Source organism: Portunus trituberculatus, chromosome 50 (assembly GCF_017591435.1).
Source record: "Portunus trituberculatus isolate SZX2019 chromosome 50, ASM1759143v1, whole genome shotgun sequence".
Classification (NCBI taxonomy): domain Eukaryota; kingdom Metazoa; phylum Arthropoda; class Malacostraca; order Decapoda; family Portunidae; genus Portunus; species Portunus trituberculatus.
In genome coordinates, this window is record NC_059304.1 from 31,182,439 (window position 1) to 31,208,369 (window position 25,931).

General features: G+C 39.7%; 2 protein-coding genes across 8 annotated transcripts in view; both read left to right on the plus strand.

The window, feature by feature from the left end:
* The window catches only part of LOC123500148 (mucolipin-3-like), a 608,730-nt gene that overhangs the window by 353,534 nt on the left and 229,265 nt on the right, over positions 1-25,931 (plus strand). For 6 of the 7 annotated variants that reach the window (XM_045248826.1, XM_045248829.1, XM_045248827.1 and 3 more), the window contains one exon: positions 18,951-19,049. The exons of the other annotated variant lie outside the window; for it this stretch is intronic. In XM_045248826.1, the coding sequence (XP_045104761.1) occupies positions 18,951-19,049 (99 nt within the window). The remainder of the gene's footprint in view (positions 1-18,950; positions 19,050-25,931) is intronic. 7 annotated transcript variants of the gene reach the window in all.
* On the plus strand, positions 20,532-25,648 carry LOC123500150. Its single transcript, XM_045248833.1, has 2 exons — positions 20,532-23,564; positions 24,361-25,648. The coding sequence occupies exons 1-2, from the start codon at positions 23,207-23,209 to the stop codon at positions 24,525-24,527; spliced, it is 525 nt and encodes a 174-aa protein (XP_045104768.1). The 5' UTR covers positions 20,532-23,206; the 3' UTR covers positions 24,528-25,648.

Here is a 25,931-nt window from a genome sequence, read left to right on the forward strand (position 1 = left end):
TACCTAGCACACCTCAGGTGTGTGTGGTGGATGACTCTCAGGTTAGATACTTAGATAGCACTTTCTGTGGAAAAGACGGGGATAGTAGGACGAACGTGTGTATGCCTGGTGCAGGTGTGAAGGCAGTGAGTGAGGAGGTGCAGAAGAGAGTTGGGGGGATGGAGAGGGAGGGTGTAGTAGTTTTGCACGTAGGTGGGAACGATGTCAGAGCAGGTGGGTCGGAGGAGTTAGTGGCAAGATTTCGGGAAATGTTAGGCAAGATAAGGGAGAGTGGTAGGAGGTGTGTAGTTTCAGGAATCTTGCCTCGTGTGTATGTTAGCAGGGAATGGTTGTCTAGGGCCATTGGTGTGAATGATCGGGTAAAAGGGATGTGTAAGGATGTGGGTGTCAGCTTTGTGGATGTATGGAATAGGTTCTATGGGCGAAGGATTTGTATGCTAGGGATGGTGTGCATCTGAGTAGGAAGGGTGTGGATGTGCTGAGTGGATGTCTGGAGGGGAGTTGGGATGGAGTGTAGGGGTGAGGTAGCAAATGCATTCCAGAAGAAAGATGTTAGACATAAATTAGATAGGATAAACAGAGATAGTGAAAAGATTAGGAAAGATTTCCAGGTGCAAATAGGAGAGAATAAGATTAGGATTCCAAATAAGGAGACAGCATCTAGGAAGGTAGCAGGACTTAAATGTTTTTATGTAAATGCCAGGAGTCTTAGGAACAAGAAGGACGAGTTATCTAGTTATATAGTTGAGGAGGACTTAGATGTTGTATGTGGGTGAATGAGGAAAAGTTTAGGGAAAATAGGAAAGAATATGAAGTACATGGATACATTATGTATTTACACCAGAGAATTGGTAGGATAGGTGGAGGAGTAGTTATTTATGTAAAAAATCCTTCATTTCCAGTCAGGTTAATGGTATTAAGGTAGATAATAGAGTAGAGTCCTTATGGCTGGATGTTAGAGTAAACAAAAGTAAGGTTATTAGAGTAGGAGCTTTTATAGACCACCTAACCAGTCAGCAGATGTAGACAACCTTATGGTAGATGAGATAAATAGGGGTGTACTAGTCAGACAATTATCTTAGGGATTTTAATCTTAAGTCAGTAAACTGGGAGAGGATGGTAGGAGATGCTAGTGAAAATAAGTTTATGGAAAGTTTTCAGGATAACTATTTAGTGCAGATGGTAGATAAACCTACTAGGGGGAGGAAGGTTTTAGACATAGTACTAACAAATATTGAGCATTGTTTAAAGGAAGTTGAGGTAGGAGAGACTTTAGCAAACAGTGACCATCATATAATTAGATTTATCATTAATTCCAGTAGGGATAATATAGTGAATAAGACTAGAGTCCCAAACTATCAGAAAGGCAATTATGGTAGGTTACGTCAGTTATTAGGAGAGGTAAACTGGGAAGATAGTTTTGGAAATAAAACTGCACAGGAGATGTGGGATATTTTTAAGGTTGTAGTAAAGGGTATAGTGATGCAGTGTATCCCTTACAAAGATATAAGGCAGAGAAACAGGAAGCCATTATGGTGGACTCACGAGATAGGTAGACAGATCAGAGAGAAGAAGAGGGCATATAGAGAGTTGCAGAAAAGTGGGAAGATGTAGATTTGATTAGGTACAGACAGGTCAGGGATGATTTGAGTAAGGTTATAAAAAAGTAAAAGGCAGGCAGAGATAAAACTAGCTAGAGCTGGGAGTAAAGATCCCAAAAATTATATAGTTATTACAAGGTCAGTGATAAAAGAAATAAGGATAGGATTGGACCACTCAGAAAAGATGGTGTAGTAGTGGATCAAAATGAAGACATAGTAGAATTATTGAATGAACAATTTTCTTCAGTATTTACTAGGGAAAGAATAGGAAATCCTGTTACAAACAGTGCAACGAGTAGTTTAAGAGCTTTAGAAAATATTGATATAAAACCGGGAATTATTAGGAAATTTATTCTTGAACTAGACGATAGGAAAGCTAGTGGTCCTGATGAGCTACATGCCAGAGTACTTAGGGAGGGTGTAGACAGTATTTCTGAAGCACTTAAGTTAATCTTTGAAAGATCACTTAGGTTTGCTGAGATACCTCAGGACTGGAAGTTAGCTAATGTTACACCAATATTTAAAAAAGGTAGGAAGGATGATGCGAATAATTATAGACCGATCAGTTTAACTAGTATAGTATGTAAGATACTAGAGAAAATCATTAAGGGTAGTATTTGGGAGCATTTAAATGAGAATAGATTAATTAGAGATACCCAACATGGCTTTAGATCAGGGAGGTCCTGTCTTACAAATTTGCTCGATATCTTAGAATATATTACCAAGGAGTTAGATGATGGAAATAGCATAGATGTTATATATCTAGATTTTAGCAAGGCGTTTGATAAGGTACCACATAGGAGGCTAGTGTACAAATTGAGACTACATGGGATAGGGGTAGGTTAGTTGATTGGATTAGTGAATGGCTTTCTGATAGGAAACAGAGAGTAGTATTAAATGGGGCAATGTCTGAGTGGAAGGAAGTGGTTAGTGGGGTACCCCAAGGATCAGTGCTAGGACCTCTTCTTTTCTTGGTGTACATTAACGATTTAGATATAGGAATTAGTAGCAAAGTATCAAAGTTTGCAGATGATACTAAGATAGCATGTGCAGTACAGGGTGAAAAGGACAATTACAGAATACAACGAGACCTGGACAGGCTGATAGCATGGGCAGACAGGTGGCAGATGGAGTTTAATTCTAAAAGTGTCAGGTTATGCATTTAGGTAAAGACAACACAAACTTTAGCTATGAGATGGAGGGATGTTGGCTAGAGGCAGTAGAGGAGGAAAGGATTTAGGAGTAGTGATAGACAGGACTATGAAATTTTCAAAGCAATGTTTAGAAGCAAGAAATAGGGCAAATAGGATCCTGGGTTTTATAAATAGAAATGTTAGTTATAAAAGTAAGAAAGTGGTGCGTAGCTTATATAATTCTATGTTAGGCCCCATTTAGAGTATTGCATACAGGCCTGGTCACCCCATTATAGGCAGGATATCAACATGTTAGAAGCAGTTCAGAGAAGAGCAACTAGGATGATACCAGCATTAAAGCGCCTGGAGTATAGAGATAGATTAAAGAAATTAAACATGTTTTCATTTGAGAGGAGATGTATAAGAGGGGATATGATAGAGTTATTTAAAATGTTCTCAGATACAAACTACATAGATGTGAGATCTTTCTTTACCCTAGAGGAGGGAAGTAGGACTAGAAATCATGGCAGGAAGATTAGAAAGCAAGGCTGCAGGTTAGATATAAGAAAATATTTCTATAGGCATAGGGTGGTAGACTTCTGGAATGCATTGCCAGAGAGGGTTGTAAATAGCACTAGTTTGACAATGTTTAAAAACAGATTAGATAAGCACTTAAATTTATTAGATTTATAATTATGCATAGCGCTGCATAAGAAATTTACTATAGTTAAACAAGACATGATCCCCATGTATGGGGATCACAGATTGTAAAGGAATTCGCTGCAGGACTTAGCCCTGTTAATGGGCCAAATATTTAGAATTAGTATATAATGTATTGTGTACGTGTAAGTGTATCTTTAAGTACTGATGACGAGGTCGCTGTGCGACTGATACAGGATAACTTAGATGGGCCCTGGTAGCCCTTTGTTATCCTATTATTTATGTTATGTTATGTTATGTTACAGTGAAAGGTTTAATGAATGTAGAATTATGAAGTTAAACATTTAGGCAGTTTAATTTCAGTCATTATAATATACACTAATGTATGTATGTACTTGACTTTATAATGTTGATGATCTTAAATTTATGAAGGGAGGTAGAGTGAAGAGGGAAAGACACTAACTAGTAACCTTTGGAATGTAAACAAAGGGTGCATCATTGTATCACATACAAAACTTATGTACCACATTTCCACAAGACTTTCCATTTTATCCATTGTAGTGTCACGAGTTCAGGTGGTTCTTTTAGCTTGCATGGAAGATACAGTCTCACCAGCCTTGTTAATAGAGTCCGCTGACTTGAAAATAGTAGAGACAGTAGATTGAGTCAAGATGGTGGTGAGCAGTTTTCTCGCCTCTCTCATGTCTGTGAATAATATCCAGCTTCACGTCGAGAGTAAGAGATTTCCTGGTCTTCTTAGCAATGCTAGGTGACATTGCAGGGCGTTTTGGTGGTAAGTTGAGCGAGGGAAGACGAGCTGCTGGTGACGCTGTTATTGTTATGAACAGGGGAAGGGAGTGGTGCACCTGTTGTCTATGAGAGGCGCTGGTGTATTCAAAAGCCTGTCGAATTGTGTGATACGGCGGTGCTTTCAAACTTGGAAAAAATGACCAGGATAAAACTTCGTTAAAGCGAGTTTTGTGTTCGTTAAACGAGCAGATTGTAGTAAAATGAAACCTTCGTAGTAGCAAAATTTTGTTGTGTGAATCTTTGTTAAGTGGGAGTTGCCTGTATTTGGATACGTTTTCTCTGGGCCTTATCTAACGCGTCTTTCTCTGCAATTAGAAGACATTCACATGATAATGATCATCCTTTTGGTGTTACTGATTTCAAAATTCTCCAAAGATGCCAATCTAACACAAATACCAAACTTTTGGAAGCACTTTACATAAAACATTCACAACCGGAACTAAATAGTCATCTATCTTCATCTAGGCTTCTTACCCTTCAATAGATACCTCAAACTTTTGCTTCATCTTTCTTTCCTACTTTTCCTCTCACCTTAATACTGCAGTTCTAATCAGTTCCTTACTTTACTGTGTAGAACACAGATCATGGTTGGTTTTCTATGTACCTGTTTCTTGTTGGTATTGTTCATTTCTATTCTTTTTTTACTATATATTGTGACTTTTGATTTATGTTTTTTACCTTTTCTACTTCATTTTTTAACTTGATTTTATAATGTTGTTTTAGATTGTCACATTTACATTTCTAATGAATTATTTTAGGCTCTGAGGATGCCATTTGATGTAAGGCGAAATGTTGGAATATAATAAAGCAGGAGGAATGAAGATTTCCATGGTGATTTCCTTGCATTTTACTGTCTACATTTTCTGCTATCAACCTTGATTATTTATATATATATATATATATATATATATATATATATATATATATATATATATATATATATATATATATATATATATTGCTCCACGATGGCATCAGGCAGACTGGTTTCCTCTGCTTCTGAGTCTGCTTGTGGACCATCCTCGAGTCTTGTCGCAATGGGCCTCTTCGCCAGCCTCATCGCCACCTCTTTCACAAGTCACCTGGGGCTCTTCACCTTCACACGTGGAGACTCTCCAGCGTCTTTTCTGAAAGAGAGCTTTTTGCGGAAGGCTGCTATATTTATGGCCCATCCAGTCAGACAGTCCTCTGCCAGAGTCTGTCAGGCAAAGTGATCTTTCTGTGGTTGGTGTGAGTCGAGGGATTGTCATTCTTTCTCTCTCTCTCGATCTCTGTGACGGACTTAACAGAGTTTTTTATTTTTCTTTCGGACACTAAACATTTGTCCTTGCCATCCATTAGGGGCTATCATTCTGCATTGGCCCCTGTTTTCCAGCAGACTGGCTTGGATATCTCACAAGATAAGGATCTATCAGCTCTGTTTCAGGGTTTTGCCAAGTTGGCTCCCCCTCGTTCACAATGCATTCCTGTGTGGGATTTATCCTTAGTTTTATGCTTATTAATGAAGTTCCCTTATGAGCCTCTGTGTTTGGCTTCTTTGAGAGATGCTGCACTAAAGTCCTCCTTTCTCTTGGCTCTAGCATCTGCTTGTCGAGTTAGTGAGCTGCACGGGCTGTCAGTGGAAGTTCGTCACTCAAAGGTTTGGGGTTCTATGACTCTCTTTAGCTCTAGGTTTTCTAGTGAAGACTCAACTCCCAGGTGATGTATCACAGTCTGACTTCACCATTCCTGCTCTTATGGAGTACGTGGGCGACTCGGAAGGGGACAGGCTTTTGTGCCCAGTGAGATCTGTCAGGGAGTACCTTTGTAGAACCAGGGACTGTCGTCCTAGATGCTCTCGCCTTTTTTGTGACGGTTTCTGAGCCTTGGTGTGTAGTGCATCCTCATACTGTTTCCCACTGGATATGTCAGGTTATCCAGCGTGTACATGTAGATGTGTCTGAGGAGGAAATGTGCTTAGTTCGGGTGAAGGTACATGAAGTTAGAGCAGTGGCGATGAGTGCCTTGTTCAGGAAAATTTGGAGTATATTTGCCGTGCTTCGGGCAGGAATCTGGAAGAGTATGTCCACTTTTGCTTCTTTTTATCTCAGGGATATTACTCATAGGTACAGGCAACCCCCGCTTAACAAACGGGTTACGTTCCTATAAAAACGTTCGTTAAGCAAATTTTCGTTAAGCGAACCAATTATAACAAGTTTGACCCCTGACTTGAACTTCCATTGAGAGTAAACAAATCGAGAGTGCATCATAGTATAGTAAAAGGTTTAATAAAAGTGAAAATTATGAATTTAAACATTTAGGCAGTGGAATGTAAACAAAGGGCGCATCATTGTACCGCATACAAAACTTATTTCCATGAGGCTTTCCATTTTATCCATTGCAGAGTCACGAGTTCAGGTGGTTCTTTTAGCTTGCAAGGAAGATACGGTCTCACCAGCCTTCTTAATAGAGTCTGCTGATTTGAAAATAGTAGAGACAGTTGATGGAGTCAAGCCTTGGTGGCAAGCAATGCTATTAGTTTTCTCGCCTCTCTCGTGTCTGTGAATAATGTCCAGCTTCACTTTGAGAGTAAGAGACTTCCTGCTCTTCTTAGCAATGCTAGGCGACATTGCAGGGGATTTTGGTGGCATGTTGAGCGAGGGAAGACGCCCTGCTGCTGACGCTGTTATTGTTTTGAACTAGGGGGAGTGAGTGGTGCGCATTTTGTCCACGAGAGGCACTGGTGTATTCAAAAGCCTGTCGGCTTGTGTGATACGGCAGGGCTTTCAAACTTGGAAAAAATTACTTGGATAAAATTTGGTTAAAGCGAGTTTGGTGTTCGTTAAATGAGCAGATGGTAGTAAAAGGAAACATTCATTGTAGCGAAATTTGATGGTGTGAACCTTCATTAAGTGGGGGTTGCCTGTATTTGGATACCTTTTCTCTGGGCCCTGTTGTTACGGCTTTCAGGGTAATTCATTAAGTTTTCTTTTGGGTTCCTTATACATACGGTTCTATATATTGTCCACTGTGGGGTTTGAGGTCCTTGGACCGTTCTCAGGGCAAGAGTTGTTATGCTCCTCTCACTCCTCTGGTTTTATCCTTTTGTCATGGGATACAAGTGCTGCACCCACCTCAGAATGTGACCTCTGCTTTGTAAGTTTTGGGTTTGTATGGGTGTGTGTCTTGGGGAGAGAAAGTTGTTCTTAGGGGTGAAGTCATCCTCCCTATTATACTTAGGACTCAGTTCTTAAGCAATTATTAACAAAGTACATGAGACTTACCGTAGATCAGTTGAAGTGTACTTCTAATTTTTCGAGGCAAGTCACCTCTGCTGGGGCGGAGATTTCACATGAAAGAGAGTGCATCACGTGCTGCTGATGAAACATGTAGGAAAGTAGAAACCTGTAGAGCTTAAGCTAGGGAGGGAGAGCAGGCCACGTGAAATCTCCGCCCCAGCAGAGGTGATTTGCCTCGAAAAATTAGAATTACACTTCAACTGACCTACGGTAAGTCTCGTGTACTTTGTAAATTTTACTTCGGCAAGATCACTGAACTGCTGGGCAGAAATTTCCCATGAGGCTTTGAAGCCATGTGGATATAGAGGATAAAAAGGAAAAAGAAATGCCCCACAAGAAACAGACTACAACTATTATTCATGGAGTGAACTTGTACATGAGACAGTCATACGAGTACAGTGTAAATATAACTTACATTGCATCCAAACTTAATCCAAGCTACAAACAACAGTGAAATATGGCTTCAGTATATTAAAAGAATGGTAACATATCACATCCTACCTAAGGTAAAGTAAATTAACTAAGAACATCAGGGCACTACAACACTTGAGTACAACAACAACCAAAAAACAAAAGGGCCCCTGCTTATTCTAACACTGCATTCTGAAAAGGTCAGAAGCAGCCACAATGTTCTTATTATAATATTTGGCAAAAATAGACTCCCTAGACCAGCCTGCCTTTGCCATAATGTAAGCAACAGGTACCGTCACCACCCCGGCTTTCGATGCCGCTGCTGGCCGCACACTACCAGCAGAGAACTTTGACACATCTATGCCTGACATGCAGAGCATAGTCCGGACCCAACGAGCAATAGTATCTTTGGCAACAGATTTATGGGGTTTTATGAAACTGATGAGGAGTCTGGCATCAGTGTGCATCTCACCCTTTCTAAGTTCTTTAGTCGCATCAATGTACTAAAGTAAACTGGTACAGACACATAATCTGGGGTCTTTAGGGTAATGATGGAATGTGACCCTGTTGATGTTGAAATTTGGTCTGGATTGTTTAAGAATACCCCCCAACTGTACTGAAATGGAGTGTTCACTAATGAACATGTCTTTGATCAACAGTAGTTGTAAGGTTTGAATTCTGGCAGCTTGTGTTAAAGCCATCAACATAACCAAGTTTAGAGTTAATTTTTTAAGAGTTAAAGCATGTAAGGGGAACATGGGCCTTAATTTCTGTAAGACAGGTTGCACGTCCCATGTGTCAGTGTACCTGGGTTTAGGAGTCCTGAGGATGAAAACCCCTCTCATGAATCTGACAACCAAGTGTGGTTCCTGGCCCTGCAACCATCCACCACAATGCTGAGAGAAAACAGGGCATCCCTTACTGTGTTGAAACACTCATAACCCACACCCCTGTGAAAGGTTTCAGTTAAGAAATTTACTATGTTACTTATAGCTGGAGTAATGGGATCGACATTCCATCTACGACAAAACTGCGACCACCTCTGGACATGTGGGCGGTATTGCCTCTCAGTAGAAGCAAGTATGATGTCTGCAGCCACTGCCGAAATTCCTCATTTCTGCAAGTTTCCCCTGATAGAAGGCATGCCATGAGCCTCGTGCGGGTTTGTTGTGGACGGGTGGGTTATGACATTCCTCCTGCTCGTTATCAAACGTGGGTAGTCTATTAACAAATTGAGCAGCATGCCCATCACCTAGCAATTAATGAGAATGGGGGGAAAATGTAAGACAGATCAAAACTAGACCATTCCAAGGAAAAAAACAAAGTATTTAGCCTCAGGATCTGGTTTCCAAGAACAGAATGTAGTAACCTGTTTGTTATGCCTAGAGGCAAATCAATCAATGGATGGTGTCCCAAAAACATTACACAGGGTAGTAAAAATGTGTGGGTCGAATTTCCACTCATGCCTGTCATTACTTGTACGAGAGGCAAGATCAGCTAAGGTGTTGTCCTTCCCTGGTATGTGTGAACATGTAATCCATGACTTGTGTTCCAGACACCAATCCCAAATTTTGGAAGAAACATCATTACAGGACTTGGACTTTGTGCCTCCCATTTCATTAACGTAGTTTATGGCAGTGGTATTATCACAAAAAAACTCTAATGTGTCTACCTTCCAGCTCATGTGCAAATGCTTGTATAGAGAAAAAAAATAGCTTTCAGCTCCAGGATGTTAATATGAAGCTCTTTTTCACCCAGGGACCAAGTGCCACTCGTAGTCTGACACCCCAAGTGACCCCCCTAACCTAAAGTGGATGGTGGATGGCATCAGTAAATAAGTCAATGTCTGTGCCTGACCTAAAGATGTGTCTGTGGTGCCTGTCCACGTTGTCTAACCACCAGGAAAGATCTAGTTTCATGTCAGCAGTAATATTTGATTTCCTGTCAAAGTTACCATGCTCCTGTTTCAATATGGCAATCTTGCCCGCTTCCAACTTCCTATAGTGAAGTTTACCGAACTCCACTGCTGGGATTGCAGCCACCATGAGGCCAATCACCCTGGCCACCTCTCAAATGGAAGTAACATCTTGACTCAAAAGACTTGCACATCCTTGGCAAATTTTGATTAATCTATGCTCAGGTAATGAAGCAGTCATGAACTTGGTGTTAATGACATTTCCTAGGTATTCAATACATTGTGTGGGAGTGAGAATAGACTTCTTTACATTGACACAGAACCCCAACCTCTGCAACAATGAAATGGTAGCCTGAATTGCCTTAAGGCAACCTGAATAAGAATTATTACAAATCAATGTGTCATCAATAAAGCTGGTGATAGTGCCTTAGTGTGGCAAATACTGGCTTCATCAGTTTTGTGAAAAGCCGAGGACCCTCAGAAATGCCATTGGGGAGGCAGGTAAATTGATAGATAACACCCTGCCATGTAAAACATAAAAATCTTTGTTGCTCATCTGCAACCTTAACAAAAAAATAAGCATGCCTGAGATCAACAGATGCCAGAAAATCATCCTTATTGATAAGCCTAATGGCCTGTTAAAAATTTTCCATTTTAAAATGCTTATAGGGTATGTATTTGTTTAGTCTCTCTAAATTAAGGACCAGGCAAAATTGCCCGTTTTTCTTTTCTCTCAAGAAAATGGGTGAGATGACCTGCTGAGTTTGCTTGTGTGTAACTTTGATGACTAAGCTGTAAGAGTTTTTTTTATTTCACCAGAAATGATCTCTTGTTGCATAGTGCTCAATCTGTATTCCAAATCACTCAAAAATAAAGGATGAATACCATCAACATCAATATTTAGGTGACAATGTTCAACAATATCCAGTATAACAGGGTCACTGGTAATTTTATGCCATTCATGCAGGAAACAGTGCAGCCTGCCACCTTCAAAACATATACTTGCCTGTAATGTTACTGGGGCTGCCTGCTGCGGCCGCCCCAGCCTTTGGCGTTTTTTGGGTCTGCATCATGTTGAGCAGAAGGCTGTCGTGGAGCAGCCTTGGGACCAAACCTCTGTTGCCCATAGGGGCGGAAACTGGCGTAGAAGCCCTTACCGGCAGACTTGTTCCAGTATCCACCAGGGCATTTACCTGTGAATTTAAAAGGAAAGGCAGGCTTCTTCTGTGAGAACTTTGTCCGAAGTTTTTCAGTTTCCTTGATTTATCTCGCAGACTGTGACACATCGTCACCAAAAAGAAAACGTGACATAGGCACTTTATCTGTGCACATATGAGCATATTTGTAGTTTATTTCGCGTTTCATCACAAAACTACTAAGTTGTTCCTATGAATTGCGTTGCCAGGCAATGCCAATGCACCACTGATCATGCTCACCTCATGTGCCACCTTGGAGTTACCTTCCTGCTCAGCCAAATCATCCAGCGCCACTAAAGATTTGGTAATGATGGTTGAGGCTCAAAGGATGTCCTTATTTACCTTCCTCAGACAGAAGTTAGTTTTTCTGGCGTCCAGTTTTAGGGCCTCCAACACCGGTGGATTGCATTCCACTGGTGCAAGAGCATGGCAGTTATTAGGCCTTTTAACAATATTGTCCTCACAGATGGCCTTGTAGTCCTCCTCTCTCATACCATTATCAAAGAGAAAATTGACCATCTCGACACTGTGATCAATGTCAGCAGAAACCGTGTCAGTAGGGCCAAATGCCTTGGTGGCCTGAATTAAGGCACTGTCAGCAGTGGCGGCCAGCACCGACATGTCTTCATCATTACTCACTCTAGCCGAGAAACCCGAAAAGGTGGCAGGAGAGCAAGAAGGCGACGGACCCTGGGCCTCCAGAGTACTGTCCCCCACAGGTGCCAGCACTGATCCGGTAGAGGGTGGCAGCCGCTGCCTGTCCACCTTCAAGGCCTCCACCTCCCCCCGCAAGTCAGCCAAAGCATCTAGCACAACTGACCAAGGGGGAGACGCGGGAGAAGTGTGGCGGGAGCCACGTGCATCATCAGCATTGTCCCGCAGCCTCACGGAATCAGGCGAACGTCGGTCCCAGGGACAGGAGGAGGCCCGCTGTAGGCATGTGAGGAAGGAAGGGAAGGTGACCTAGAGGCAGAGGACGCTTCACCTGACTCTGACAAAAACAAGCCTTAAGCTCGATAAATAGGCCCAACACCAGCGGAACTGATGTAACATGCATACAACTTGCCCCAAAAAATGGGTAACAAAGTTGAAGGCACTGTACCTGCATAACAAGTAACATCGCCTTACCTGAAAGAAAACAACAAAAAAACAGGGTGTCTGCAAGATACACAAAACAGCGTCTACCCGACGCGGTGATCAGCAAACAACTGCTGGCAGCGCGTGACGCACTCTCTCTCATGGGAAATTCCCGCCCAGCAATTCGGTGATCTTGCTGAAGTAAGATTAACAAGTATGGGTAGTAGTATGTGTAATAACAAATAGGATTCTTTAATGTAAAATCAATTTTTATCTACATACTTACCCATAATTATTAACTATAATTGAGTTTCCCTTCCTCCCTTCCCTTTATGACCTTGTAGGCTAGAAACGAATGGGGGAATCGGCCTGATGGCTGATACCTGGGAATAGAAAATGGGGGGGGGTGTCTTTGCAAAGAAAACGAGTAAGGGCACCTCAAGTATTTCTTTCGTTTCTTTCCTCGAGCTATTAGACATAATGTAAGTTTGCTGTGGGAATGGGGATTTAAGCAATAATTAATAATTATGGGTAAGTATGTAGATAAAAATAGATTTTGCATTAAAGAATCCTCTTTTTCATTGATCAAGCTTGCATTGTTAAAGATGTTCTAGTCCATGTTTGTAAAATCTGCCCTTTTTTAGTTTAGTCTTCCAATCTAGTGACCTTCCTTAATGTTCAGTCATGAAAAGTTCAGTCACCACATGATGACTCTTGCCTAGGGCCTAGGCTGTCATATGTGACACTTTCTATAATTTTAGGGTCTTTCATGAAGACCAGGTCCAGTTTCAATGATTGATCACCTCCTCTAAATCATGTTTTGGTTCCAATCCATTGGGCTTAAGTGGTTTTCATGGCTAGCTTCTGTATTTCATCCCCACATGATTCATCACTTCCTTTGGTTGTCCTCCTCCTCCCAATTTGCTTTTTTACAATTGAAGTCACCCCCCCCATGATGGTTAGGCTTTCACAGTTATTTAAAAGTCCCTCCATGTCAGCTAATGATTCAATATGCATTCTCCTGTCTTCCTCATTATTCCCTGATCTTGTCTTTGGGGGCACATAATATCTTTTGGCATTTTCCTCATAACAAATGCTTACTTTAATCAATTCCATGTCATTTCTGCCATAAGTAGCTTCATCTACTAGCAGAGTTTTCTTGGCTAAGATCATGTCACCTCTTCCTTGTTTGTTAATTCATGACTTCTTCTGTATATCATACTTTCCATCCCCAGTATTCAAACACTCAATGGATTTATCTAACTTTCTCTCTGCCAGCCTTATAATATCAGGCTCATTTCTTTTGAGATGTTCATTTACCTCAGTGTATGCTGTGATCAACGCATTTACATTAGGATACATCACTTTTGGTTTTTGCCTCCCTCTGCCCTAGTTTTTATATACCATTTCCTTATTTTCCTATCCATCACCTTCCAGTAGAACACTCTTTTCTCTGCCTCCGTTCATTACCTATGTGTGTGGGTATGTGTGTTTGTGTTTGAAAGAGACAAATGTCGTGTGTATTTACCTATTTGTATTTACCTATTTGTGTATTACAGGGCCCAAGCTAAGCTCTCTGTGTCCTGTCTCCTTGTCCATTCCTGTCATATCTCTCTTTCATCTGATTGACACACACCGCGTCAACGACATCACTGCTCAGTTTATTCCACTTATCAATGCTACGATGCGGGAAACTGTATTTTCTCACGTCATTTAGACAGATGTCTTTTATTAGCTTTTTTCCATGTCCTCGGAGATGATTACTTGTGGTCACCTTTATCAACTCTCTGTCCAGTATGTCAATCTTGTTCACCAATTTATACATAGTTATCATGTCTCCTCTTGTTCTTCTCTCTTCTAATGTGGTCAGCCCCAGCTTCCTCAGTCTTTCCTCATAGTCTAACTCCTGAGTCCTGGTACCATCCTTGTTGCCAGCCTCTGTACCCTTTCTACCTTCTTCACATTTTTCTTCATATGCAGTGACCAGACACAAGCTGCATATTCTAACTGGGGTCTTATTAAGGTACATAATATCTTCTTCATCATTCCTTCATCTAGGTAGTGGAATGCAAGGCCAATATTTTGAAGCATGTTATATGTTTTCCAAAAAATCTTGTTAATGTGTTTCTCCGGTGACAAAGTGTTTTGCACGGTTACTCCTAAGTCTTTCTCCTCATTGGTCTCTTTAATTTTCTCATCATCCAGCCTGTAATCCCTGTTTGGTCTGTATCTACTTCTTCCCATTTTCATAACATGGGTCTTGTCTATATTAAATTCCATCTGCCACTCCTTACTCCACTGATATATTTTATCAAGATCTTCCTGTAACTTGTTACAATCTTCCACATTCCTTACTCTCCTCATAATTTTAGTATCGACCGCAAACATGTTCATGTAACTGTCAATTCCTACTGGCATATCATTAACATAAATAAAAAACATGATGGGACTAAGCACTGACCCTTGTGGAACTCCACTGGTTACCTTCTTCCACTAGGACTTCCTTCCTCTCACCACTGTTCTCATTTCTCTTCCCATTAAGTAATTTTCCATTCATTTTGCTAGTTTATCATTTACTCCTCCAATCTTCTTTAGTTTCCACATCAGTCTATTGTGTGGTACTTTATCAAAGGCCTTTCTCAAGTCCAGGTAGATAGCATCCACCCATCCCTCTCTATGTTGTAGTATGTCAGTCACTCTTGAATAAAAATATAATAAATTGGATAAGCACGATCTTCTTTTTCTGAAACCAAACTGTCTTTCACTCAGAATGTTTTCACTTTCTAGATACTCACTCCACTTAGCTTTAATTACTTCTTCACATACCTTGCACAATATACTAGTCAACGATACTGGTCTATAATTTAGCGGTTCCATTCTACTACCATTCTTATATATAGGCACAATGTCAGCTCTTTTTCACTCTTTTGGGACTAATCCTGTTCGTATGGAGGTTTCCACAATATCAAATATGGGGTTCAACAATTGATCCTTACATTCATTTAGCAACCTCCCAGATATGCCATCAGGCCCCATTGATTTATTAATATCCAGATTGCTTATAATTTTCCTTACATCTTCCTTAGTAACCATGATGTCCTGCATTTGCTTTATTTACGTAGGTCTTCCTCCCATAAAATGCTCCTCCTTTGTAAACACTTTGCAAAAGTTGTCATTCAAAATTTCAGCTATATATCCAGCATCCTCATATACTTCTTCCCCGTTTTTTACCTTTACTATTGTCTCCCTTATATTTAGTTTTCCATTTATGAATTTGTAAAACATTTTTGGGTCACTATCACAGTTTTCCACCATCCTCTGTTCATATTCCTTCTGTGCTGTTCTCTTTACTTCAACATATCTATTCCTTGCTGTTTTGTAAACTTTTCTTGATAATACATTACTGTTTTTCTTAAGGTGGAAATTCGTTAATTTGGTCAAAAAAATTGAAAAATTGGAAACTTGGTACTTGGGTTCGTCTCTGGAGAGGGAAGCCATGGCCGAAGTTGCCAGGCACATAACGCACTGCTTACCTGGTAATGGCGGGTTTAAAGGGCCGGCCCTTTCAATACCCAAGCGCATATACGCCTTTTTCTTCTAGTCTTTGTTTTGCTTGTATTTATTATTTTTTGAGCTGTTTTATTTATTTTTGCGTGATGTACGATAGTTTAGTATCAGGCAGTGAGGGTGAGGAAGACGCTACTCCCTCAGTACCAGTCGATACAGCCTTAGGGAGTGCACGTGCGTGCAGCCTACATGTTGATCGTATTTTACACGTGTTGGGTTCCCAAATTGTGACAATGCCACGTGTAAGGCCATGATGTAACATAGCATGAAACTATCTAAACAGCCACTACCAGCCTCCAAGCAGTTGTCAAGGGATTATGTAAGTACATATCTGAGTTTGGTACATATTGGAGTGAGTTATTATTTTTTTTTTTTTTATATATATATACCATGTGGGCTTTTCACGGGAATTTATGGGCTAAAGGGGATACTTTTTAGGGTACCTCCTATCTTAAAGCCCACCTGCTAGGAAACCGTTGCCCCGAGTGAGAAAGCGAGTTATGTGGGGGTTTTGAAGATGTTCACAGAAAAATGCGTTTTTCTCGACTTTCAGTTTTTCAGCATATACTGTTGAATAACTTTTTCAGTAATTGGTCAATTTCAAAAGTTTTTGCAGCAAAATGATCAACAACCTCATCTTAACAAATGCTAGCATGATAATGCATGAACTCACTCAAATAAATTTACAACAGGCTTATAAACTCAAATTTTTGATGAAAAGAAAAAGGTAACAATTTGGCGTGTAATGAAATTGTTATAACAAAGGTTATGTGTATGCCGATGCTAACATTTATTTGTTGTTATGTATATTATATGTGGTTAAGAGGAAATTGCCACACTGTTATTAGTTTTGATTTTATAATGGTATTTTGAATTATTTTCTTATCGCCGAAAAAATATTTATTGCAAAACAACTACGCCACATTTGTGTACCAAATTAACACTGAAGACGTACACCATAAACGTACACCTTGTGTATAAATATTATTGAATTCGGTGAAAAAATAGCAATGGGAGAGCCAAAAAACCGATATTGATATCGAGTCATCGAATTACCACCTTAAGTTTCTTCCATGCCTTTTCTTTGTTCTTTTTTGCTTCTTTACAATTTCTATTAAACCACTGTTTATTATTTAAAGTCCTCTTCCTGTAGTATGGCACAAACTTTTTCACAACAGAGTTATACAAATCCATAAATTTATCGTATTTCAATAGCACATCCCTTTCCTGGTATACCACGGACCAGTCAATTTCATTAAAGAACTCCCTTATATGGTTATAATTTGTCCTAATATAATTTAATTTTTCCTCCCTGCATTCCACAATCTTATTCATGCTTAATTCCATATCCAGCTCAAAGCTTAGGACATCATGATCGCTTCTCCCCAAAGGACATTTATGTTTAATTTCCTCTTTTAGAGAGATGCCCCTGGTAAATACCAAATCCAACCTTGCTGCAACATCTTGTCCCCTGCACCTTGTTGGTGATCTCACCCACTGTGTCATCAAGTTATTTGTTGCTACCTTTAACAATTCCTCTGCCCACTCACCACTGTTCACCACTTCGTAGTCTTCCCACACTATTTCTTTACAATTAAAGTCTCCGACTATTATCACTCTATCCTTTCTGATGAGTTCTTGCTTCATTCTGTCTAGAGTATTTCTCATCACCATTTGGTACTGTTCATATTCCCAAGCATTGGTTCTGGGTGGTATGTATACTGTTATAATATTAATGTCCCTCTTGCCATCTGTTATAAGCATACTTATCACTTCCTCATTTCTCGTACTATAGTTTACCTCCTTCACTATCAGATTTTCCTTAGTAAGAACCATTATAACACCACCTCCTTTATTTTTTCTATCATTTCTCCATACCTTGTAGTGTTTTACAACAAACCAGTCTAGCTTTATTTCGGGCCTTAGCTTTGTTTCCAATACACACATTATGTCCGGTTCGTTATTTCTTAGGTAATCCATACAGAAATGCATCTATATTCATGTAAGTCACTTGTATTCCATTCCTAGTCTCTTGCTTCCATGTAATGTCTATTCCGCCTGTTTTATCCACCACTTCTTTAGCCTCCCATTTCTCATCCTCCAAAAAAACTTGGTCTTTTGCTCCTCTGTTCTTTCGTCATTCCTCTCTTTCACTTCAGTTACAAGCTCTTTCATTTTCATTCGCTCATACTGTGACATATTTCTTATTATGTAAATTGTTTTGGTTTCCTCAGAGTCCTTAAGTTTCCAAGCCCTCCTCAACAAGGTCTCAGCTGCCACCTGAGACTTTAATTTCAATTTTAATGGTCTATTCTTGCCTTCCTCAAAAGCTCCCAATCTCACACTTTCTTCTATATCAGCTATAGGTCCTCTTCCTCCACAGAGATCTTTTTCAGTAAAGACTTAATCCTGTCATTTTCCTTATTCCTCCTATCCTGCCAGTTTCTGTTAGTTTCCTCCCTCAATCCTGTTATGATCACACATTTTTTCTTTTCAGCAATATCTCTCACCACATACTTATTTTCCTTTAGTGCCTTTACCATTTCACTCTGCGTAATCACTTTATTTTCCTCTTCCTGCTTTTTCACTATCTCCCTAAAGGACGTTTGTACCTCCTGATGTTCATGGTTCACTTTTTTCATCCAGGCATCAATTAGATTAAGGCATTCCTCCTTCCTGAAGTCCCCTTCGGATATTTTCATCTCCATTTCTAGGAGTTTAGCCTTCATCTCTTCACATTGTTTCCTTAGTTGTTGGTTTTCCTTTTCCATCGCTACTTTTTCCTTCAATAGCTCTTTATTCACTATCGTTAACAAATAGATCTCTTTTTTGAACTAATCATTCTCGGCTATAACTCTATCCAGTTTTTCTTCTATGGACAAAATGTTTAGGAACTTACTTTCCAATACCTGGATTCTTGCATCCATATCTAATTTCTCCAGTCCTCTTGGAGTAGTTACAAAACCTTCAAAATCTTTGGGTTGCCTAGGGGTAGCCGCCATGTTTGCTATCGTCAGCTGATTACGGCCAAAACAATCACCGCCCACACTCACCTCTCAGGGACCACTCTCCATATTTCTCACTTTCAACACTATGCGACAGTAGGACATCAACAGGACACTAACTCAGAGGTACCCGGGCCCTGTAACACCATACGTATTTTCACTTCTTCCCATCCGCAGCCGGAGACGAGCCGTTCTCTCTCACTGACGGCGACGGTGTGTGAGTGCGTATGTTTGTGTTTGAGAGAAAGAGACGAATGTCATGTTTGTAAGGTTAATAGTTTCATTCTTCATTTTCAGGTGTGGAGGACATTTATCAATGTTACTAGCATTATGATCAGCATAATATCCCTCATCATGTGTGTACGTGCCTTGTACCGTGCACAGCTACTCAGAAAGGTAAGTATGGGCTTCATTAATTATTTTCTTCCCTTTGTAGACCAAAAGAAAATACTTGATATTCTGGAATATCTGCCTCTTTAAAAAAATTTATCAACATTGTTACCATTATTCTTCTTATCATGTGTGTGTATGTATTACATTGTTGAAAGCAGCTCAAAAAAAGTAAGTCTGGGATTCACAGCATATTTTTCTTCTGTAGACCACAAGAAGATACTTTATATTAAGGAACATCCAGCACCATTTGGAAGTAATTTGTAATTTTGATGAATTTTTATGTGGTGATTCTTACACTTTCTTTTTCTTTAGTGCTAATTATGATAAACAAAGATATAGTAAAGACTCAATACTGGAATGTCTTGGAAGTTGAACTTTTCAATACTTGAACACAAAAGTTTGACTTAGTACTCAAAGAATTATCTGGTACAGGGGATCCTCGCAATTCATCGGTTGAATCAGTGTTTATTCGAATCGTGAAATAATTTTCCCATAAGATACTTAAGAATTAGGGGGGATAGGGACCAACCTCCAGCCTAGACTCCCTCAAAACGTCACTATAACCACCAAAAAACACTAACTTAGACTAAATCAGTACTATTAAAGGCTTCATGTATATCTAACTTTTTTATGAAACACATTAGGGTGCTTTACAGTACATTTTTGGAAATAAAAACACTTGCATGATGCAGCAGTCTCATGATACTTGTCCCTGTTCTTCCAAATTGTTGATACTGTTGATGTAGGGACACCCATTTGCACTGCAACGACACTAAGAGATCTATACCTGCCTCACACTTTTTTATAAGCTCAAGCTTATCTTTGAAAGGCAGAAAATTGTGCTTCATAGGGTTGGGGCTGGAGGTGGCTATGTATTTACCTAGTTGTATTTACCTAGTTGTAGTTTTACAGGGCCTGGGCTTTATGCTCGTGTGGCCCCGTCTCCATATCTACACTTATCCAATCTTACTTTAATAGTGTGCACACTCGTTGCAGACACTACTTCTTCATTTAAACTGTTCCACGTCTCAATACATCTTTGCGGGAAACTATATTTTTTAACATCTCTCAGACATCTTCCTTTTCTCAGCTTTTTACTATGCAATCTTGTGCTTTGAATGTCATGTTCTTCTCTCTGGATCAGTTTTTCATTATCCACTTGGTCCATTCCGTTGATCAATTTATAAACTTGTATTAGATCTCCTCTCTCCCTTCTTTGTTCCAGGGTTGGTAGATCCATAGCCTTTAGTCTCTCCTCATATGTCATCCCTTCAAATTCTGGAACCATTCTTGTAGCCATTTTTTGTAGTCTCTCTAACTTTCTTATGTGTTTCTTTTTATGAGGGGTCCACACTACTCCTGCATATTCCAATCTGTGTCTTATTATAGTACTTATACTTATACTTATGTGCGGCATGGTCAGAGCACCTTGGAGGCAGGAGGTGAAACGGTGGAGCGTGGCCTGCCTGGACGATGGCTGGGGTGAGAATGAGGCAGAGGAAGCAACGACACAAGGTAGCGTCGGTTTACAGTTCTGCCTGGCGAACTGGCAGTGAATTTGGGGTAGCGACGGATTTGACCAGGTAGATGGCAACTGAGATATGAATGTCGAATTGGCAAGTCAGTCAGTTGAACCTTGAGGATTAGGAATGAATAAACAGAGTTCAAATTGGTGATAATTTGAACTGCAAATGGTCGAATCATGAGGATCCCATGTACTCGAAAGTCCGTGAACATGGTCGTAAACAAAGGCTCCTGGACTCTCTCTCCTGGCTGCTGTCAGTTTTCCTGCCATGGTCGTAAGAACATTTTCCTGCATTCTGTATGTTGTTTTTAATTTGGAAGCTTACAATGGCACCGAAGAGGCTTACTCATGATGAAAATAAGTCTAAAAGTGAGTCACAGCCCTCCACTAGTGGATTCACAGGAATCACTCCAGGAGACTAGTATCATACATTTTCCTGGATGGTGACTCATCCTCTGATGAATAACATTCCTTCTCCCCACCCTTCTCCCATCTTCTATGTTATCTATCAGCAGCCTTCATTTACAGAAGTACAAATTAAAATAATGAAAATAATTACCAAAGTACATGAGACTTACTGTAGGTCAGTTGAAATGTGCTTCAAATTTTATGAAGCAAATCACTTCTGCTGAAGGGGAGCATTCACATGAGATACGCTGTACATCACCACACCGACAGACTTTGAATGAGAAACTGGAACATCTTATATATTCTTAATAATAAAACCCCCATTGGCTTTGTGTAAAGGGAGGAGCAGAGGGCATGTTAATGCTCCCCTTCAGCAGAAGTGATTTGCTTCATAAAATCTGAAGCACATTTCAACTGACCTATGGTAAGTCTCATGTACTTTATCAATTTTACTTCAGCAAATTGATAAAGTACAGACTTACCATAGGTTAGTTGAAATGTGCTTCTAATTTTATGAAGGAAATCATGTCTGCTGAAGGGAGCTGTCACATGAGATATGCCATGTCACCCTGTGCTGCCAGACTTTAAAGTATATGACCAGCCTCATAGCAAAAATTTTTTCGTTAATGACAATGTATATCTTTTTTCGCAAGGGTGGGAGAGGAGGGCATGTGAAAGCTCCCTTCGGCAGACGTGATTTGCTTCATAAAATTAGAAGCACATTTCAACTAACCTATGGTAAGTCTCATGTATTTTATCAATTTTACTTCAGCAAATCACTTTTCTGCTGAAGTACACTTCCCCACGAACTTTAAAAGCCATGTGTATATTTGTCTGTTTGTGTTTAGTGGTTTATCATATTTATTAATCGCTGGTTAAATAAAACTTGGAAGTGCATGAATACTATTTATTATGCCAAATTGTAAATTATTGTGATCAGAATCATTATGTGTTACCTTATGTATTACCTAATACAGCTTCTTGGAATTGATCGTTGCTTTGGGTTATGATTTTGCCATAGTGTTTGGCAAATGTGGACAACCTTGACCATCCAGCCTTTGCCATGATGTGGGTCATCAGAACAGCCATAGCCTTGGCATTTAATGTTGCAGCTGGACATATGCTGCCAGCTGCATATTTTGTAGTGTCCACTCTATACATATTAAGTACCTTCTTGATCCATCTTTCAATTGTGTCTAGATACATTTTTATGTGGTTTGATAAAACTAACAAGTATTTTCCTGTCTTCCAGTGCAAGCTCACTTCTCAAATGTTCAGTCTGTTCGAGATACATTTTCATAGTTTCATATACATACAAACTTTTATCCCTTTCATAAGCTGGAAACTTAATAAACTGAACATTAAATTTTAGCCTGCATTGCTAAATATTACTTCCTAACCAAACACAAATAGAATCCTTGCTAATGATAATATCCTTAAGAATTAATAAATATAAAGTTTGCATCCTGGCTGCTTGCATAAGTGCCATTAACATAACTAACTTTAGTGCCAGCTCTTTCAAGGAAAGAGTGTGTAAAGGGCTCATACTCCTCAATTTTTGTAGCACTGTCATAACATACCAGGGCTCTTTATACCTGGGTTTTGGTGGTCTCAAGTTGAATACCCCTCGTAGAAACCTATTGACATGTGGATGGTTTCCTTCTTTGCAATCATCCACAACTATCCCCAGTGTTCACACATTCATAGCCCACACCTCTGTGAAAAGTTACAGATTAAAAATGTGCAGTATCACCTACAGTTGGATTAAGGGGATCAATGTCTTCATCACAAAATTGTGTCCACCTCTTAACATGTGATCGGTATTGTTTCTCAGTTCCTGGTATCCATGATGCCATGATAATGTTCATACCTGCTGAAGATATGCTTCATTCTCGCAATTTTTTCCCGACAACATGCCTGCCATTAGTTTGGTGTGCCTTATGATGGGGTGTTCTTCTGTTGATAGTGGATGCCAGAAGGCATTCTTTGTCTTTGTTATGAGCCATGGGTTTTTGATGATCATCCTGAGTAATGCGGCTATTACACGGGCATGTTTTGCCTGAGCACAGCACGTTCCATGAGCATAAATTTCACGAGCTGCTCATGCAGTTAATTACACGGTAGGGGCTATGCTCAGCCATTTCGTCAGCAATTTCTGGGTTTACAACGAGGCCCTATTGTTTTGTGATCAGCTGCTAGCCACACCAGGCGAAATTCTTCTTCATTAATGCCTCCTTACATTTATACAAGAGAGCAGATGACACGGATGGCTATGGCCTTGGTTGTCATCGCCATGGCTGAGTACAAGGAGTCTGCAGGTGGTGGAAAAAACAGGAAGAAGAGGAAAATATGGACTCGACCATGGCTGGCACAACGTGTAGAAGGAAGCCAGTACAACAACCTCATTCAAGAACTGGCACTTGAAGACCAAGATAGATACAAAAATTGGATGCGGCTGGACAGAAACCAGTTTCTGGAGGTGTTGGAGCTGATAAAACCTGCCATCGCAAAACAAGACATCAAAATGAGAGCTGCAGTTCTCCCACAGGATAGACTGGCCATCACACTGCATCACTTAGCTACAGGTAAATTACTTTTATGTGCTTCAGTATAACCCAGTACACCACACATAATTATAAACTGTCTCAAAATCTAGGCCACACTGTTTGTAGCATTTCTGACCCCATATTACCCTGTCACAAATTACTAATAATACAGGGATTGAATTTCAAAGATTTCCCTCAATTTTGAGCTTGGATCATGTGTCGGGTAAATTTAAGTTGCGGTAGGAGATAACTAAGTAAAGTTAGGTTAGTTTAGGATTAATGTTTATTTAACATTAAATTAGGTTACATCACGTTAGGTTAGGCTAAGTTAAGCTAGGCTTTCTAACCCCATATTACCCTGTCACAAATTAATAATAATTTAACAAATTAATGATAATATTGGGACGGAGTTTCAAAGATTTTCCTCAATTTTGAGCTTGGATTTTGTGTTAGGTTAGGTGAATTTAAGTTACTGTACATTAGGATATAACTAAGTAAAGTTAAGTTAGTTTAGGATTTGGTTAAGTTAGTTTAAGTTTGTTTATGATTAAGTTTTGTTATGTCAGCTTAAGACTGATTACTTTAGGTTATGTTCTGTGATCAATTTATCCTATTCACTTGACTTTATTTAACTTTTGCATCATGTAGACCATGTCATTGCAAATAATATTATCAAGCTAGGTTTATTTCAAGTATCCCTTGGTAGTGTATAACACTCATTTAATCTCAGCAGGTGCAGCAAGAGATTAAAAACACAAGGTTGTGTCAGGCTGGGTAAGATAATTCAATCCTTTATAGAGTGGCATTTTTTTCAATTGATCTTCTCTTTCCCCAGGAAAATCACCAGCATTCTCTCAGCTACCAGTTCAGTGTCAGCCAGTGCCTGATGTCCTCAATCATCCCAACTGTGTGTTCTGCCATCTACGCAGCCCTTCAGCCAAGCTACCTGAGCGTCCCTTCCACACAAGAAGCATGGAAGAAAGTTGCTGCAGATTTTTTTAGAGTGTGGAACTATCCATCATGTATTGGTGCCCTTGATGGAAAAAGAATATTGATTGCATAACCAAACAACAGTGGATCAGATTTCTATGATTATAAGGGCCACTATAGTATAGTGTTGATGGCATTAATTGATGCAGATTATAAGTTTTCATATTGTGATGTAGGGACCAACAGGAGAGCCAGTGATGGGGGAGTTTGGCAGAAATGCACTCTAAACAAAGCTCTCGAAGACAAACAACTGAACGTTCCCAATCCTCAGAACATTCCTTACACAGAAAAAGTGGCTCCATATGTCATTGTTGCAGATGATGTTTTTCCCTTAAAGGTATGGATGATGAAGCCATTCAAGGGAAATTATTTGCCATATGACAAACTCATTTACAACTATAGGCATTCTAGAGCCAGAAGGGTGTCTGAAAATGCATTTGGAATACTAGTAAGCCACTTTTAAGTATTCAGGCAACCTATTAGAACATCTCCAGAAAATGTAAGAAAAGTTACACTTGCAGCTCTGGTCCTTCACAACTATTTGCGGCAAAATTCAGGTTGCAATGACATTCCACCTGAAATGCTTGATAGGGAGGATACCAATAATGGAAGAATAGTTGCAGGAGAATGGCGGAACAATGCAGGTAATGGTTGGGAAGAATTGCAAGTTCCAGGGCGAAGGGCTACACAGGAAGCTGTAGCTGTTCGTGATATGTTTTGCAGTTACTTCAATAATGAAGGAAAAATTGCTGGCCAGGATGCTATGGTTTTCAGACATTAAGCATATCTAGTAAATGGGCAAAGAAAAGCTCAAAATGGAATAACTTGGTTTTTGCAGAATAAAGGTTCAAGAGTTTCATGTTATTATTTTTTTTTTCACTGTAAGAAAGAATGTTATGAAATTAAATAGATGTTGGAATATTAAAGTTGTACATGAGCTAAAATTCAAACAAGGATTTATTTAATGTATCATCAATGTAAATTGTATATAGATACTCTCACCATACATCACACCAACTTCCTCTTAGTTTTGTTATGATATTAACAAGAACTTCTACCAGCTTCTATATGAAATAAAAATTAGATATACTTATAATTTTAAGAAGTAGGTAAAATAAACTCTAACCACAATCTATTCTTTATTTTCATTCTGCTCCTCCAGTTGCAGCTCCTTTAAGAAGGTGGTTAAACGGTTTGCAAGATCAAGATGCTTGCTTTTTGGATACTTTTCAAAAGCAGTTTGCACCATAAGGCCACATACATATGGTATGCCTGATACTGGTTGTCCTGCATTTGACTTCAGAACGGACACTGCTTCATGAAGTGGAGAGGGGTCCTGTGGTCCAGACACCTTCTTCCTTTTACTCCTACTAGCTGGAGTGGAAGGTGTGCTAGGTGAAGGGCTTGCCTCAGAAG